The sequence below is a fragment of the Manihot esculenta genome, chromosome 9 (genome assembly GCF_001659605.2).
Source record: "Manihot esculenta cultivar AM560-2 chromosome 9, M.esculenta_v8, whole genome shotgun sequence".
NCBI lineage: Eukaryota > Viridiplantae > Streptophyta > Magnoliopsida > Malpighiales > Euphorbiaceae > Manihot > Manihot esculenta.
Window position 1 is genome coordinate 33448639 of NC_035169.2, and position 13125 is coordinate 33461763.

Consider the following 13125-nt stretch of genomic DNA (forward strand, 5'->3'; position numbering starts at 1 on the left):
GGGTTAGTGAGTGATTGGGCTCGCTTCCCTATTGGGCCTGTGCTCGTATCTGATCCGAATTGCTCTGGGTTGCTGGTCCCGGGCTCGTGAAATCAGGTCGTCTTTCGAGCGTATGGTTTGATGGGTTTTGGACCTGTGGCCTTCTTTTGGATCCATCCTTATTCCTGGGCTAGGATAGCCTAGCGGTTATCAATTGCCCCTTTACCTCATCGGCAGTTATTCCATGACTGGTGAGGGGGTAAATCCTTAAACTCTATTTATGACCGTGTGGCCCGAGAACTGCTCTTGTCAAAAGTGTCCTTTCCTTGCCTTTTTATTTTTTTGTCTCTTTACTTTGATGTTTGAATGTATGGCGATATGGAGATGTGTATTTGATGATAAATGATATTTCATCTCGGCATGCACCTCATCATTATTTTTTACTTAGACTGTCTTCTGACTTTGTCAATTTTACTTAATTGATGGACCAGGCTATCTTTACTAGGACTTTGCTAGTCGAACTGACCCGAGCTAAGAGCTTGGCGTCTAGCTAAGCTTTTGACTTAAGAGTTTTTCTTATTTTTATGAGGACATTTCTGTCTTTGGCTCATGACCTTGTCAGTACTGCGAGCGCGGATGTGTAATACCTATAGAAATATCTCACTTGCAAGAGTGCCCCGTACTAGACGATTCTAACTCTCGTTCTTGTTACGAGCTCGGATATCTGGTCCCTCTTGATGTGACATCCTGGCAGTCAGTGCGGTCTGAGCTGTGTGCTCCACTGGGACAGAGAGCTCAGCCTTTTGTCGTTTTCCTCTCCATGGGTCATCTTTGCTAAGTGTTTGTTTACTGTGAGTTAATCTGAGCTGTGAGCATGGCCCCTCTCTTTCGTTTATTCTTTTGTGTTTTTCTGCTTTTGTAGGCCTTTTCATATAGGGAGCTCGGCTCTCTGGTATATTTTCTATACTCAGCTTTATTCATCTTGGTTGTTCACTTGTCGTGAGTCCGTCCGTACTGCGGATTTAAGGAGCTCGGATTTTTGTTCTTTGCTTAGGCTTTTACGCCTATAGCTTGTGATGCTGCCTGTGCTACGGGCTCAGGAGTTCAGAATTTCGCTTTCTTTACTTTGGTGCCTCGAGCTCTTTTGTGAAGTCAGACTTAATTTCTTGCTTTCTTGTCGAACCTTATACGGGCTGTGTTTCAGTCTGACTGATTGTTTGTTCGGCTTTAACTTTTTCTTTTATAGGCTTATAGCCTTGTCGGTACAGACATAGAGCCCCTCCAAGCTTCTAGAGAGATCGACCCTGGATTGAAGAGGTCGGACTATCTATTTTGGACTTGACCATACTTCGGTTCAATTATTTTGTATCCTAATGAGTCAGGGCTTTCTACTGCCCCATCCAGTCATTCAAGATGGTTTATTCGGCTTTTTATGTTGCTCCTATCTCCTTGATTCTTTATCTAAGCATTTGGTTCTCGGGTATGTCTCGGTTAGTTGGGTTTTTTGCCCCCGAGTGTTTTACGGGCTGTCTATCCTCGAGTGTTTTGCGGGCTTTTTACTGCTTAGACCTCTCTCTAGGCTAGCTGAGCTGGTTTAGTGCCAGCGGTCAATTCTCGAGGTCGGTGCCTCCTATGATTGCCCCTGGTTCTTTGTTTGGTTCTCTATCTTGGTATGCATTCTGCTTAGGATTCGCCTCGCCTTATTTTAGTCTGCTTATTGGATTTACCAGTACTGAGCTCATTTTCTTGAGATCGGCATGGTGCTTTGGCGCTTTGGCGCCGCGAGCCTTGCATTGGCCTTTAGTGGGTCGTATTGCTACATGATACAAGCGTTGGAAGGCCTTAGTTTAATTTCATTATATGCTGGCTATTTTGCGAGATCGAGGTCTTATTAGCCTGTAATCCGAGCTCTTTCGAGAGTTCATATTCAGTTTTTTTATTTCTGTTTTGGCACCCTCTTGAGGTCAAAATGGCGCTTTGGCGCCTTCGGCTGTTGTGTGAGATCAGAGTCTCTTTACCTTATGACCCGAGCTCCTTTGGGAGGTCGGAGTTTAGCTTTTCATTTATGGTCCAGTGCCCCAATCTTTTGTGTGAGATCGGAGCTGTGTTCTTATGAGTTGTTTTTGTGTATTGTCATCGTATGCCGCTGTTTGCTGTGAGCATACAATATTTTTTAATAAAAGGCGAAAGAATAGTTCCCTTCATCATTTCAGCTCGGTTTTGTGGTGCTGGCGGTCATTTTTCGAGACCAGCCACCTGCCTCACTGAGGGCTTGCTCAAGATTCAGGCATTGTGGCCTTACTGTCGCTTTGTCATCTCAACTCGGTTTTGTGGTGCCGGGAGCGCTTGGGGAGCCCAGTCTTGTGGCACCGGGAGATCTTGGGGATTCCAGTCCGGGAGATTTTGGGGATCCCGGCCTTGTGGCACCGGGAGATCTTGGGGATCCCGGTCTTGTGGTGCCGGGAGATCTTGGGAATCCTGGTCTTGTATCCGGGAGATCTTGGGGATCCCGGTCTTGTGGTGACGGGAGATCTTGGGGATCCCGGTCTTGTATCCGGGAGATCTTGGGGATCCCGGTCTTGTATCCGGGAGATCTTAGGGATCCCGGTCTTGTGGTGCCGGGAGATCTTGGGGATCCCGGTCTTGTGGTGCCGGGAGATCTTGGATATCCCGGTCTTGTGGTGCTGAGAGATCTTGGGGATCCCGGTCTTGTGGTGCCGGGAGATCTTGGATATCCCGGTCTTGTATCCGGGAGATCTTGGGGATCTCGGTCTTGCGCTAGATTCAGGATTTTTTCTGCAAAATAAGAGTTTGCACAGAGCGTATATAACGAGGATGCTCATTGTTAATTGAATAATATTCATCAATAAATAATATGTCACGCGAGACACTTAACTTTATATTTCAATTTTCAATTTATAAAACATTATGTTGGAACCTGTAAAATATTGTAAAAGGTTTAAATATTATTTACACTTTATAATTTTGTAATCAATAATGACTGCAAAATGATAAATACAGTGAGAGCAGTGCAAAAAGCTCTCGATCTTGACGTTGGTCCAGTTGTAATGATTGATAGTAATTAATTGCTTGCAGTAGGAGTGAATTGTGGGTAAGCTAATTTTAGAAAATCATTTATAATGGCATTGTTGTAATATTTATAAAGGATTTGGGTACTTACCTCTCAGTGATCAAGAGCCACGTCGACCACTTTTGCATGGATTGTGTGGGCGCATCACTTTGCTCCAATCCCATCAAACTCAATCTTGAAAAATTGATAATTTTGGTACTTGACCGACCTGCTATAGTCCGAGCTCCTCACCCATGACCTTCTGCAGTTTTGTCCCACTGCAGCCTTCCAGCTTCACTGGGGTCGCTCGATCTATTGTCCTCTTTCCGAGGCCATGCGTGACCAGCTCTGTGTAATTCATGGCTTTACAAGCTTTTGGAGCCCTCTAATCATGGTTAGCCGACCTCAGCTAATCTCTTCCTAAGACTCAACCTGGCTTCTTGGATTCTCCATCATCGACCTCGCCAATTTTTCAAAGCTGCACTCCAATGTTTGGTTCTTCAAGAGCTAATCCTGACTTCGACCTCTGCGAATCCAACTACCCATTAACTTGGGTCATCTTTCAGTCCGCTGACATGCAACTCATCTTTAACTTTTTGACCCACATGTTTAACAAAGGTTCTCCTAAATCAGCTCGTCTAGTCTGCTGAAATTCTAGTATGCTCTTATCACTAAGAGGTTATCCGGTTGGTCCGACCAGTTGGAGTATGCGTTGCCGATCACGACTAATTGGGACTTGCTCTAGTTGAGCTCGCAAGCTAGTCGACTTAGTGAGTTCCTTTGCTGACTTGCTCTGTTGGTCCATCGAGGTCGTCCTACTCGATTCCTTTCACTTTTCTTCCGAAAGTGACTAGCCCGAGCTCTTTCACCAATCTTTAGCTTGAGCCTCTCCACTGACCTATCAGGGGTTGTCAGGTCGGATTCTTCCTCTGACTTGTTAAGGAGTCCGACCTAGCTTTTCCATCGACCTTTATCTCAAGTGCTTCCACCGACCTATTTTTTATCATTTGTTGTGCAGTCCGACCTTGCCTATTTGCTGTTCAGAGCCGTCTAATTTATCCAACCTGCTTTATTTTTTATTTATTAATTTTCTCTCCAACTTGCTAGCCTGTGATTTTATAGTCGATCTGCCCCTCTCACCTTGACAATATATACATGGCCGACGTCACAGTTTCAACAAATATATATATTACTCATTCTTTTTTCCTTTTACAAAAAAGATTAAAATTTATACTCATAGACAAGTATTTTGATCTAAAATTTTGCTTCACCAGGTTTCAAAGAAAAAATCAGTCGTAATAAAATCTAATAAATATTAAAACAAACTATCTGAAATACTATCAAAATATTCTTTAACACAATGGACCTTTCTTTTCAGTTGGGTTATTCGCTCAGACTTTCATACCTCTTATGTGGATCTCAATGGGTGGATCTGAAAACTTTAGAGATAGTAAAATCTCTTTCGTTTCCCACAGACGGCGCCAATTGATAGATCTTAAATGTAACGACCTGGAGACCGGACCGCTACCGGCGCTAGGATTTAGATCGGCTTAAGGCCGTCGGGACCCATAGCAAGCCTGCTATACATTCTATAAACCTGGTAAATCCCATACATGAGCAACAATTTCCACAAAAATTTGGCACTTTACATCTGCCAAGCTTAACCTGTGCATGCACATAAACTCTGTAAACATAAAACCCCATACTAGAGCTCTCATCAAATGCTCTAGTTGGGTCATCATTTCATACATTAAGCTTGGTCCTCAACATATGTCATTATAAAACATAATAATATACATATCATGTGGATCTACCAGTCTAGGGCCAAGCACAATTCTATCACCAATATACATTACATGACTTTACATTAGTTTACAAACCATGTCCACTACTGAACTATTACATAATTTTACTCCTGTAGCTATCCCATGCTATCTCTGGCCCTGCAAACCTGGGGGTTAAGGAGAGGGGTGAGCTACTAGAGCCCAGTGAGTAGAGTACGAATAAAAGCAATAAAACATGCCTCCATGAAATGCATCACATCACAAACAAGTCATATCAAGGATGAACTTGTCACCAATAGTCCTGACACATGTCACTAGTGCCAGGGCGTAGCATGGGCTCCTAGTCTTTCTCACAACATAACTCGTGCCAGTGGCGTAGAATGGGCCTCTGGGCTTTCTTTTACATGGTGCCAGGGCGTAGCATGGGCTTCTGGACTTTCTCATATATTATGCTAGGGCATAGAATGGGCTCCTGGACTTTCTCAAGGACTAAAGGATCATCCAACATTCATCCACATCCATAACATATAATGCAATGCAACATATTCGTGAGTTCGAATGCAATACATCCTATATACACATGGCATTTATTATGCATGAGTCATGCTAAAACCTTTTATTTAATTGAAAACACAGTTTAGTTCTACTCACCTATATTACCTCTGAACCAGCTAATACTGAAGGCCTCTTTGGTTCCTCGGGTCCGAACCTACATAGGTGGATGCAAATGAGGTTCCGACATACTCTAACATAACTCTAAACATTCCCCCAAAAAACCCCTAAAACATCTCAAACATGCATGGAAAAACAAGCAAAGAAAGGCTGGACAGGGGTCTTTCGGCAGCACCTTCGGCGGCCGAAACCCCTCTCCAGAGCCGAAACTTATGCACTTTCGGCGGCACCTTCGGCGGCCGAAAGTCCCTTCCAGATCCGAAAGTCTAAACTTTCGGGGGCAAGGTTCGGGGGCTGAAAGACCTTCCAGAGCCGAAAGTCACCCACCTTCGGCGGCCGAAAGTTCAAACCTTCGGGGGCGAGTTTAGGCGGCCAAAACAGCATCCATAAGGGGTTCGGCGGCCGAACCTTGCTTCGGCGGCCGAACCTGAGTTCTCCAAGAAGGCAGAACTCGGGTCACACATGCATCTTCAGCCTCCAAAACCATACCACACACTCTCAACATGCAACCAACTTCTCAAAACCATGCATATACCCTTATTCATGCATATAGGAGCAAAAAAACTAGTTCAACTCCACAAACAACCTCAAAGCAACTCATATAGCATATGATCAACATATACTCCAACTTTTAGATCCACTCAAAACATGCTATAAAACTCCTTTAAACCCTTTCAAACATGCTTAATTTCTTAATCAAAACCATTAAAATCATATAAAAACCTTTTGAAAAGCCTCTGTTTTACCCCGCAGGAAGGCTCCGACATCACTGACTCCCAGATTCCAACGGAGATTCCGCCGGAAAGTAGGCATTCCGATGTCGGGGTCTAGCCGGGTATTACATGAAATTTCTCTTAGTCCATGATAGATCTGATTTTCTTCTTACTTCATCATATGGGTCCATCAGATGGGTCTCTCAATATTCTATTTGATGAAAGAGCCTGCAAAATAAGGAAAAATGGTCAGGGACCTACCGGAGATGTCCCGGTGGAGACCCTCCGACGTTCAAGTCAGATTCATAAACTAGAGTAGCATGAGTCAGCCAGAATTGCCGAGAAAATAATAAATGTTTGGAGCTGAGGAAAAAGCCAGCCCCCTGAAAGAGAAGACCCCCCACGTCTATAGTGCTACCTGTCTATGTCGCTCAGACCCGTACGTACGGACGTCTCAGACCCCTTCTCCACGCCAGGCGGCCATTTAATTCTCCCTGTCACGCATGCGAACGGGGTTGGTGAGTGATTGGGCCCGCTTCCCTATTGGGCCTGTGCTTGTATCTGATCTGAATTGCCCTGGGTTGCTGGTCCCGGGCTCGTGAAATCAAGCCGTCTTTCGAGCGTATGGTTTGATGGGCTTTGGACTTGTGGCCTTCTTTTGGATCCGTCCTTATTCCTAGGCTAGGAAAGCCTCGCGGTTATAAGATCTGATTCGATTTGATTTGATCGATTTGAAATTTTTAATAATTTTTTTAATTTTTACTCTTTATTTTTAGTATTTTAAATTTTAATTGAAATATTTTATTTAATCTCTCTATATTATTAAAAATAATATATTATTATAACTAATTAATTCGGTTTGATTTTTTTATTTATTTTTTTTATCAAAATCGAATGTAACCAAAATAATTGAAATTTTTGAAATTAAAAATTAAATAAAATCAAAATAAATAAAAAATCCAATAAAATTTTCAAATTAATTCGATTTGATTAATTTTTTCAATTTGAACCGAATATTACTCACCACTAATATTAATTTCTTTTGCACTAAAAAAACTCTTTAATTAATCATCATATAAGAATTTCAATTGAGATTCATGGGTAATATTAATTAATGATTATCATATTTAGATGTTGATGACCGCTGGATTTCTCCATCCCCTTACGAGGCCAGGCCTATAGTAGCAGCCCACAATCAGGAGGCTCCTAAGGCCCCGAATAAGCCAGGCCCGACCCGTCCATCCTCTGGATCGGACTCCTATTTAAGTCACTCACTCAGACCGGCCCAGCCCATTTATCAGCCTTAAAGCCAGCCCTATCTTAGGTTCTAGTCCTTTTCCCTCAAACCCGGTCACAAGAAGAAAAGACTGCGGGTCCAGTCATTTCACAGCCCTGTCCACACACGCGCTAAAGGGAATTAAATGCTTGCCTGACACAGGGAGGAGCATGGGGTCACCCCTATGTACGAACCTACACCAGGGGGTAGGTGGTCCTATAGCGGGAGGCCATCTCGCGTGAAGGGGAAGAAAGAGGATAAAAGGGAGGAGATACTCTCCTCTAGAAAAAGAGTTTTTTCTAAGTTCACAAAACCCTTGTAAAACCCTATTTTCTGGATCTCAGATTATCAATTGGCACCGTCTGTGGGAACGAAGGAGATCTTTTCATCGCCAGAGTTCCACTCTAAACACACCCACTAAGATCCATGATGGCTAACCACAATGAAAACAACAATCTTAACACTCCCAATGACCTGAGCTCTGCCCAAGAGGGGCAGCAGTTCTCTTTTTCCAGTCCTACAACTCCAAACAATCAACCACCCATCCCTTTCAACCCCTCGCCAAGCTTGGCGGGGAATGTGTCCGCCGCCGCCTTGTCCAACCAGGACCTCCAAACCATCGCCCTTCAGTTACAAAACACCGCCCACTGGCTGGGGCAGATAATGCAACAACGGGGCCTCAGCACCCCAGTAAATGTGTTGCCGGCGGTAGAAGAGCCCCGGACCAATGAACCTCAACCTACCTTCAACCATCCCTAGACTATCAGCCGAGAAATCGGGGAAGGAGGTCGAAGGGGCATAGAAGAAGAGGAACCGGAAGCTAGGGTCCATGGAAGGAGGGTGAGGGAGATGATTGAAAATGATGGGGCTGACAGTTATTCTGCAGGAACAACCGGGTGGATGAAAAGCGAAGCGGAAGAGGAGGAGTATCACCTGGAGAAGAAACCCAGGCAAGAGGAGGAGAGTGTAGACCAGAAGCTGCAAAAGATGAAAGAGCAGCTCTTGGCCGAGTTGGGAACGAAGGATAAGAATTAAGCTCTCCTGCCTACCTCTTCACCCTTCTCGAAGTGGGTACAGCAGGAGACCGTCCCCAAAATATTTATGATGCCGCCCATGGCCGCATATGATGGAGCTGGAAACCCCCGGGAGCACGTCTTGAACTACAAAACTTTCATGGAGCTGCAAACTTTGTTAGATGCCTTGATGTGCAAGGTATTCCCAACGACGCTCTCGGGGCCAGCACGGACATGGTTTAACAACCTTGAGACAGAAAGCATCAGAAGCTTTGGAGATCTGGCCACTCATTTCATCAGTCGGTTCATTGCTAGGGTGCCTGCAGACAGAAAGACGAGTTATCTTGAGACAGTCGGGCAGAGAAGGGATGAATCACTCAGGGAGTACATTGCCCATTTCAATACGGAGGCCCTGCAGATCCCTGAGCTAGATGAGGGTAGAGCGGTGGAGGCCATGCAGAAGAGAACGACCTCATCTGAGTTATTTGGCTCGCTGAGTAGGAAGCCTCCCACCTCACTGGCGGAGCTGATGAAGAGGGCTGAAAAGTATATAAGGCAGGATGATGCCTTAGTAACAAGCAGATTTGCTAGGGGAGCGACGGATAAGGGGAAAGCCTCGGAGGAAAGGAGGCCGGAGAGGCACGAGAAGAAGCACGGCAATAAACCTGAACCGTACAGACAACCATGGGAGAGAAGGGACCAAAGACCCCTCCCCCCTCGGGTCTCAGAGCAAAATCCACTCCCTCCGTAGATTCCAGAGAAGCCAACCCCACTCAATGCCTCTAGAGCCGAAGCGCTCATTGCGGTCCAAGACAAAGAGTTCCTACAATGGCCTAGACCTATGAAAACTGAAGCAGATCAACGAAATCCTGATAAGTACTGTCAGTATCACCGCACACACGGCCATGATACCAATAACTGCTTTTAGTTGATTGCTGAGATCGAGAGGCTGATAAAGAGGGGACACCTCAAGAACTTTGTGAAGAAACCGGAGGGACAAAGGCCTCAGCCTACCCCAACAGCCCAAGCGCCGAGGAGAACGGGAGCCGGACCGGTGAATGATGGGTCCAGTGGGACCATCAACATGATTGTTGGAGGCACAGGAGGTCGGATGAGCTAAAGGGGGAAGAAGAGGAGCCGAGATGGGGAAAGTAGCAATGCCGAAGTCATGCAGGTCAACGAACACAATCCAGTGGCTATCACTTTCTCTCTAGAGGACGCTTAGGGAAATAAGCCTGAAGGTGGGCGACCTGGCCCTGAGAAACCTAGAAGCTACAGGAAAAAGAGCGACAGTAGGCAAGTTGGTGCCGACCTAGGAGGGCCCATTCAAAATAGCAAAGGTGGTCAAGCCAGGAGTATATCGAATTGAAGATATACAGAGAAACCCTGAGCCCCATGACTAGAATATCCAGCACTTGAAAAGGTACTTCCCCTGAAGTATTATCAAATGTAAAAGACTTATTGTATTTTAAAGCATGATAATAAAACAGACGTTGATTATCGTCTCAATTCATTATTTGTCTCTACTCACATTGCTTTCATGAAAGAAACAAAAAAGAAAAATGAAACAGGCATAAATGCCCAGGACCTCAGGGAGGTAGAAGACCGGGATCCCAAGATCTCCTGGAACAACATGTCCAGGATCCCCAAGATCTCCTGGCATTAGAAGACCTCACTGAGACATAGAGACCTCAGGGAGGTAGAAGACCGGGATCCCCAAGATCTCTCGGAACAACAAATCCAGGATCCCCAAGATCTCCTGGCACAACAAGTCCAGGATCCCCAAGATCTCCTGGCATAACAAATCCAGGATCCCCAAGATCTCCTGGCATCAAAAGACCTCACTGAGACATAGAGACATCAGGGAGGTAGAAGACCGGGATCTCCAAGATCTCCCGGAGCTACAAGTCCAGGATCCCCAAGATCTCTTGGCACGACAAGAACCGAACTGAGACATAGAGACCTCAGGGAGGTAGAAGACCGGAATCCCTAAGATCTCCCGGAGCAACAAGTCCAGGATCCCCAAGATCTCCTGGCACAAAACGGCTGGCGAAGATCCCCAAGATTTTTCGGAGCAAAAACGGCTGATGAGATCCCCGAGATCTCCCAAAGCAAAGCTAGACCCCGACCTCCCCAAGAAGCTCGAGTCCTAAGATAAAAAGACTCAAATCTCATATGACAACCAAAGGAGGCAAAGCGTCATGCCGACCTCAAGAATATACTAAGGCAGATATAAAGAGTCTAAATCCGAACTCAGATTACAGGCTAGTAAGACACCGACCCCAAAGATTGATTGATGGCACTAAACTAGCTCGGCTAACCTAAAGGAAGATCTAAGCAACAAAGAACCCAGCCAGGGCATACCCAAAAACTGAATCATCAGATGAAGGACGACAAGAGGCCAAAAGTGCCGACCTGAAAAAAATGAATTCAGAAAACCAGGCAAAAGAGAGCCGAGCTCAGAAAGCTCAAAAACAAACTGAGGAGAACACACCTTCTATAAGCTAAGAAAAAGTCCAATGGCGTGAGAAGATAAGGCCTCAGCCTCGAATCCTATCGGAACAGAACTAAAACTAAGAAGGCCAGCCCTGTTTATCCCCTTAAAAGGTGTATGATCCATTTCACTTTGACTATACACAGGCTATACGCCTAAGATCATATGCATGAAGTAATGAAAAAAAATTGAGGACGACTGGTCAACTGTTAAGAACCGAGCTCAGGCTGAGGACCTAATGGGATCAAAACCCGTAAAGGAGCACAGCTCAGAGTCTTATCCTTATGGTAAATCCAGCTCGGAAAAAGTCTACATGTGAGAAGGCCCCTGTGAATTTGAAGAAATTTACAAGCCAGAAGCCAAGTCTTGGGCCAAGTCTTCAGCCCTGGTTAGTTTAAAAGCAAGCGGTAAGGGACTGTGTGTTCAATTCCTTATGAATCACGGGGAATAGTTTGAGTATTTCATTCTGAAAAAATTTGAACAAATTGTGCTTGTAATAGTTTAGATAACTCGGTAGAGTATTAAAAAACAGACAAAGGCAAAAACAATTCAAGCATAAATACAAGACAAGAAATAACTCAGGTATGAACATGAAGAAAGAGACAGAAATAAATTTTCATTAAAAGAAAAGTATATTATAGCCTATTCTCATCACCTATGTGGAATAGAAGGAAGACCGTCCTCAAAGGACTTACATGCCTAGGGGCGCTATCATCTACATAATCTGCATCTATACTATCTACATTACTGATTGTGAGAGACCCAGCACTCTCTGGCTCATACCTCCCAGTACCCTCAAAAGGAGATTCCAGCCGGATAAAAGAGAACCTTCAACGACAACAGATGGGATATGACACTTGGCAAATTCAGTAGCGTTGTCACTCTTTTGCTTACTTAAAGCAGCACAAGAAGGCCGGTAAAGCATTCTGAAGGGCAATGGAACAAGTGAATGTTGCAAACCTACACGCATACTATGTTGGACTAATTTTAGCAAATTACCCTTACTCCCTGATTTAAACATAGCCATCAACGCATTGTCCCTACTTGCATATTTATGAGCTGAACTTTGAACATCACGGAACACACATCGGGAAGCATCAACGGAAGCTTGACTGGGTGCAGCAGATCTCTGTTTCTCATAGCACAAGCGCTCTACATCAAAATCAACAACAAACTGATCATCTTCACTATTCTCAACAAGGAAATCCTGACATGAATCTACCATGATCTGCCTTATATTATATATGTGAGCCGCATCTTGTATTCTACAATAAACTTCAGAAATCATGTTATTCCCTAAATTTGAGTCAGAAGCAGGCATCAGAGACACCACGGGAGCATTCTTTTTCTTCTCAAGAGGAGGGAGGACAGGAGCCGGTCTCCTAGAAGCCCAGGACTCCTTTGGAATGGGAACCGGGGCAGGCACTTCGGTAGGGGCAGGACGCTTGTCCCCGACCTCCTCCGCTACACACTCGCCATCTGCAGAGCCGGACTCCCTCCCCTCTGTAACCTGAACACCCTCGACTGGGGCCCCCTGAACATTCCCCACAGGTGCGATCTTAGTCTCATTCACAAGGACCTTCACCTCAGTTGCGGAGGTCCCGAGTCCCCTTCCAAGAGCATCACCAGAGGGCAAGGCAGACTTCGTCCCCATCAACCAGGCGTTCTCGCTCGATCTCGAAGTCTGTGGAGACCTAGGAGCTTGAACAGCTTGAGTGGTCGAGCCCGGCCTGCTGCAGCTTGACGATCTTGAAGATTTATCATCTCGAGGGTCCGGCTTCGGAGCTCGGACAGGAGTAGGGGAAGGAGGCCGGAAAGACGACTTAAACGACCCTACCTCGGCCACTTGTTGGGAAGTCTCCCCTCTCGGTTGCCCCACTCGGAAGGCGCCCGAGGCAGTATTCATGTCTTACCAGGAGAGCACGAAACTCTTAGAGGGCTTAATCTGATCCATTTTCATTTCAGAAGCTGCAAAAAAAAAAAAAAAACCCAAAATCGGGGCAAGTTAGAAGACTTCTCAGCGAAAATTACAAAAGCAAGATTAAAACGGGCCTCCACAAGGGATAAAGTAACAAGATTTTTTGCTCGTCTTGACCCCTCTGAGGAAGGCGATAAACGGACGCG

At 45.2% G+C, this 13125-nt stretch overlaps 1 protein-coding gene across 1 annotated transcript; it reads right to left on the bottom strand.

The window, feature by feature from the left end:
- Nucleotides 1–10840: 10840 nt before the first annotated feature.
- Nucleotides 10841–12907, bottom strand: LOC110623320 (podocalyxin-like). The gene is made up of 3 exons (XM_021768237.1): nucleotides 12021–12907; nucleotides 11745–11927; nucleotides 10841–10922 (listed from the first exon to the last, which is right to left on the bottom strand). The coding sequence occupies exons 1-3, from the start codon at nucleotides 12905–12907 to the stop codon at nucleotides 10841–10843; spliced, it is 1152 nt and encodes a 383-aa protein (XP_021623929.1).
- Between the last annotated feature and the right edge of the window lie 218 nt (nucleotides 12908–13125).